Raw genomic sequence first — 6,000 nt, 5'->3', positions numbered from 1 at the left:
TCTCTCCCCGCGGTGCAGAAAGAATTGGAAGAATATGGGGAAGTATCAAATTTCTCAGTAAATACGAATAAATCAGAGTTCCTGCCACTACATATGCTTCCCAACGATATCACCATTATACAAAATAAATGTGCCTTCGCAATTCAGACGAAAGCCATAAGATACCTGGGTATACACCTAACTAGTAGTCTGGACTCAATTCGCTCAGTCAACTACACCAGGCTATCAAAAACAATTTCTAACCAGGCTTCGTCCTGGATGTCTAAGAATATTTCATCGATAGGGAGAGTGAATACAGTCAAGATGGTACTTTTGCCAAAAGTCTTGTATATACTACAAACTTTACCCCTACCACACACTATCACATATATACAAAAAAACACAAAGAATGTTACATAGCTTTATATGGAAGGGGAGACCACCAAGAGTATCCAAGGCCTCACTGTATGCTAATAAAGACTCAGGAGGACTGGGAGTCCCTAATTTATTATTATATAAGCAAGCTATTTCCCTACAAAGAATTCTAGAATGGAGTAGAAACACTGATAATAATCCTAAACATTGGATACAACTAGAACATGACATTTCAGGGGTCCCCCAATTAGGGGGCATGTGCTGGTTACCTAAGGTTTTATCTATATCTCAGAACACCTTCACGGCCACAGTAGTGGCAACTGTGTCAGATTGGAAATATATTCGGGATAAGTATAGGGGTATCTCTAGTGCCTACTCACCCTTGACTCCAATTCTAGCTAACCCGGAGTTTTTAGAAGGCCAGAAGTACAATACAGAGGATAACAATAGCCTACAGAGACACATCCCAGTCACAACATTAATCAAGGCAGGGAAGTTGCTGCCCAGGGCAGACTTAGAAGGAGTGAGCGACAGGTTTTTCGGTAAATGGATGAGATACCACCAGACATGCCATTACATTATGCCACATAGGAATAGAACAATGATGACAAGGCCATTGACGATATTTGAACAAATGTGTCTATCTAAGTCCCCATCAAAAGGGATTATCTCTTCTATCTATAGATTATTACTCTCATCCACAATACCCAATCCCCATAATTACGTGAAAAGCTGGGAAAGAGACCTATTGGGGCCGCAAGATCCAAAGATATGGGAAAACACATTTAGGACCATAGCCCACTCAGCACACACAACTGCAGCGTTAGAAACAAATTACAAAGTGCTGTTTCGCTGGTATCTAACACCAAATAGAATGAAACATCTTTTCCCCTCAGCCAATGAAAAATGCTGGAGATGTAGGAGGGAGGAAGGTACTATGGGCCACATTTGGTGGTCTTGTTCTAAGATAAACATGTATTGGGGGAAGATAATTGAAGAACTAAAATTGGCCTTAGCTGGCGATATTACCTTTTCACCTCAGAGTTGTCTATTTAATAAGTTAGATAATATTAAATGTAAAATAAGAAGGAACCTTGGACACGTCATGCTTAACTCAGCCAAGCAGCTCATTGCAGCCAAATGGCGAACTGACAGTATCCCTACAATAGAGGAGTGGAGGGAGAAGGTGAAGGAAGCCGTATTACTAGAAAGATACCACTATTTCAAAACAAACCAAATAGCATTATACAACGATATGTGGTTTTACTGGGAGTCATATATAGGAGCCATTGAACAACATTAACTACCTTTAGCGAAGACAGAAAGCTCTATAATCACTAGTCTAGCTGTCCCGAACAAATAGCCAGGCAAAGACTAAGAATAGATGCTCTCTGCAGGAGTTAGTTAGATGTATTTTCTTTTTGTTTCTTGTTTATGTTAATGTTTATGTTTATGTTATAGTAATTAAGTTTATCATATATAATGTTGATGTCAATGTTGTGATCAGGACTGAGTCAAGATTCAACTTCACTTCAAAGCAGCAAACCTAATAAGCTACGAGAAGCAAAGAGCTTGCTGGAATGTGTAAGAGGACTTAGATCATAATATCTTAAATATCAATTGGGACATATGGCATTGAGTCTGTTTCACCGTTTATTGAAGTGTCAGATAACTTGTAATCACTGCAATGATGTTATATATTTTCTTTTACTTTGTATTGGATTTCTTTATGAAAATTTTAATAAAAAAAATAATAAAGAAAAAAAAAAAGCAGCGTTAGGACCTCTTAACGCTGCTTTTTAAGCCTAACGCAAAACTCGTAATCTAGCCGTAAGTAAGTTGTTTGCTCTTTTTTACAAAATCTGTTTCTATTTTTAATTTGATTTAGCCTATTTGCTTTTAATAAAGGGGCACTATTTCATATTTCTTTAAAGAGCATGACATACTTTGAGACTGTAATATAAAATGATTAATTATGCATAGTAAAACAATTTTACAATATACTTTCATGATTTATTTAGCCTCCTTTTCCTGTAATTTCACTCTGAATAGTTTGAGTTTACCAAGTGCGCACTGCAGACTTCACAAGCCTTACACTGTTAGATATCTGTGCCTAACTGGCCTCAGCAGAGACAACTGTATTAAGAACTGCAAAGTCATGTGTGGAGTTTGGCTATTGAAAAACGGGTGCAGCAAAAAAAGTGTTAATGCCTTTCAAACATTTTTAAACTCACCCAGAATGTTACTTTATTGGAAAACTGCAGGGTTTACAAGATGTAAACTGCCCCTTTAATGGGACATTAAACACTTTGAGATGGTATCATAAAATGATAAATCACACACACACATATACGTATATATATATATATATATATATATATATACTGTAATATATTTTCATTATTTATTTTGTACCCTTTTCCTGTAATTGAATTCTGAAATTGTGAGCTTTTCGATTCCTATTACAAAGTGAAGTGTTATATTCCACACAGCCATTGGCTGCACACTCTAGTGACATATTTAGAACTGTCCCTAATTGGCCACAGCAGAAAATATAACCTAAGTTACAACATGGCAGCTCCCATTGTTTTATAGGCAATATTTAAGCAACTTTAAGAAATCTACATGCTATTCTCAGACTAATCTTTTCTTTGAATGCATCATTCTATCTAGCATTTGTTTAGTGTTTAAAGTCCCTATAAGGACATTTTGGGAATGTAGAACAACCACATTCCAATGTTGTTCCATTTTGATTCATTCATTTATTGTGAATTCATTACATTACGACTGATGCATTTTCTCTTTATCTATAAACTTTACCTGAACCAGAAGAGTAACAGGTCCACTTTTATCCACTTCCAATATCTCACCATTCTTAGTCCCTACCAGGATGTGACCATGCCCCAGTGATATGGCACGAATAGAAGGATTATCCTCCAAAAGTAGCCCTATGTAGAAAAGGGAAAAGGACAGTGAATAAAATAATTAGGAGTATTTTTAGGTTTTCCAGGACATGACAATTTCTCATTATCTGCTAATGATATTTATTTTTAAGGTTCCATATTGGATACCCAGTACCCCAAACTCCTAATTTCTAACATATTTACAATATGCAACATTCTAATATATTATGTATCATTTGAACATTAACTTTTTAAAGTGAGAAAGGATTGATACAGATACATTGCATTTGCAAAATTAAGAGTAGTGATACACAGATCACCAAAGTACCTGAAGTCATTTTACATGACGCGCAGATCGCACAGCAACATTCTCCAAATCTCACATTTTTAAAAAATGTGTTGCACTGCATCGTTTTCACAAAATTTACAAAGACGATTAACAAAATGAGTAGCTGACAACACTAATTAGACGAGCACCATGGATACAAATGTAAAAAAAATAACAAATAAAGACCATGACACCAGAAATCTTAACAATCCAAATGAAAATTAGCCACCTACAAATTTTAAATCTTAACATTAGAATGTTCATATGTCATTTTTTAAAAAGCAATTCTCTTTAGACTTTTTAAATCTGTATTGGGGACATTATCGAGGTATCATATATGTTTAGAGTTTTAGGAATATAAACATAATATTTAACACAACGGATATTGGCCAGTGTAATTGACAAAAAGGGCGGCCAGATTGATAAAGGGCGTTAAGTTTATGATTAATCGCTATGAAGAATCTTGCACATAAAAGTGAACAGTTCAAAGGCAAATACCATATTTTGAAGCCAAACTTCATCCTATAAATCACCTTTAGAACCAGGCGCCAGTGCAGCCCTCTTTATAGCATATGTTTTGAGGCATCGTTCAAAGGAATCATCCCAAAGGGCCACAACTCCATCCTTTCCTCCCGTGACAAAGCCCTGTTGCAGAAAAATATAAATGTTACACCAAGACCATCATGCTTTTATACCTACATGTCCCAGGGCTAGAGTTTCAATGTTTATCACTTTAAAGCAACATGAAACCCAGTTTCTTTCATGTAATTGGCAAGAATCCATGAGCTAGTGACATATGGGATATACAATCCTACCAGGAGGGGCAAAGTTTCCCAAACCTCAAAATGCCTATAAATACACCCCTCACCACACCCACAATTCAGTTTTACAAACTTTGCCTCCTATGGAGGTGGTGAAGTAAGTTTGTGCTAAGATTTCTACGTTGATATGCGCTGCTCAGCATTGTTGAAGCCCGATTCCTCTCAGAGTACAGCGAATGTCAGAGGGACGTGAAGGGAGTATCACTTATTGAATACGATGATTTCCCTAACGGGGATCTATTTCATAGGTTCTCTGTTATCGGTCGTAGAGATTCATCTCCTACCTCCCTTTTCAGATCGACGATATACTCTCAATTTACCATTACCTCTACTAATAACTGTTTTAGTACTGGTTTGGCTATCTGCTATATGTGGATGGGTGTCTTTTAGTAAGTATGTTTTTATTTCTTAAGACACCTCAGCTATGGTTTGGCACTTTATGCATTTATATATAAAGTTCTAAATATATGTATTGTACTTATATTTGCCATGAGTCAGGTTCATGTATTTCCTTCTGCAGACTGTCAGTTTCATATTTGGTGAATATAAACATCTTTTAAATATGAAATTAATTTCTAACCTGGGGTTTAGTCTTTTATTCAATTGACTACTTCTTACAAATTGCGGTATTAGGCCCGCGGGTGCAACAAATGCTAAACTTTATTGCGTCATTTTTGCCACAAAATTTTTTTTGGCGCGGAAAAGTACGTCTATGACGCAAGTTCGTCACTTCCGGCGTCATACTTGACGCTGAGACCTTTCACACTGTTGCATCATTAGTGACGCGAGTGTGTCATTTCCGGTTATTTTTTTGGCGCCAAAAAAGTTTAGTTACGTTGTGCGTCATACTTGGCGCCAAACTTTTTTATTATTTCAATACCCCATTGATGTTTGCTATGCTATTTGCATTTTTTCCCATTCCTGAAACTGTCATATAAGGAAATAGATAATTTTGCTTTATATGTTGTTTTTTATCTTACATTTTGCAAGATGTCTCAACATGATCCTGCCTCAGAAGCTTCTACTGGAACATTGCTGCCTGACATCGGTTCAACCAAAGTGCATTTTGTTGTAAAATTGTAGAAATTATCTCGCCGAATGTCATTTGTAATAGTTATCATGATAAACTTTTACATGCAGATAGTGTATCCATTAGTAATAGAACATGGCTAGTTGCAGTTCCTTCAACTTCTAATGTGCATGATATACCTGTAAATTTTAAAGAATTTGTTTCTGATTCTATTCTGAAGGCTTTGTCTGCATTTCCACCTTCAAATAAATGTAGAAGGTCTTTTAAAACTTCTCATTTAGTTGATGAAATTTCAAATGACCAACAACATAATAATTTATCCTCTTCTGATGAGGATCTATCTGATTCAGAAGATCCTTCCTCAGACATTGACACTAACTACTAACTAAATCTACTTATTTATTTAAAATTGAGTATTTGTGTTCTTTATTAAAAGAAATGTTAATTACTTTGGATATTGAGGTAACCAGTCCTCTTGACGTTCAGTCTAATAAATGTTTAAATGCTGTTTTTAAACCTCCTGTGGTTTTTCCAGGGTTTTTTTCCTATTCCTGAGGTTATTTC

At 35.9% G+C, this 6,000-nt stretch overlaps 1 protein-coding gene across 1 annotated transcript in view; it reads right to left on the bottom strand.

The window, feature by feature from the left end:
* The window catches only part of EML5 (EMAP like 5), a 261,422-nt gene that overhangs the window by 78,564 nt on the left and 176,858 nt on the right, over positions 1 to 6,000 (bottom strand). Inside the window, exons 16-17 of the mRNA XM_053710836.1 lie at positions 4,119 to 4,230; positions 3,175 to 3,302 (exon numbers count right to left, since the gene is read on the bottom strand). Of these exons, the coding sequence (XP_053566811.1) occupies positions 3,175 to 3,302; positions 4,119 to 4,230 (240 nt within the window). The remainder of the gene's footprint in view (positions 1 to 3,174; positions 3,303 to 4,118; positions 4,231 to 6,000) is intronic.

Source organism: Bombina bombina, chromosome 1, assembly GCF_027579735.1.
Source record: "Bombina bombina isolate aBomBom1 chromosome 1, aBomBom1.pri, whole genome shotgun sequence".
Lineage (NCBI taxonomy): Eukaryota > Metazoa > Chordata > Amphibia > Anura > Bombinatoridae > Bombina > Bombina bombina.
Note: the sequence above shows the minus strand (reverse complement) of the source record. Positions and strands in the feature narration are given on the sequence as shown.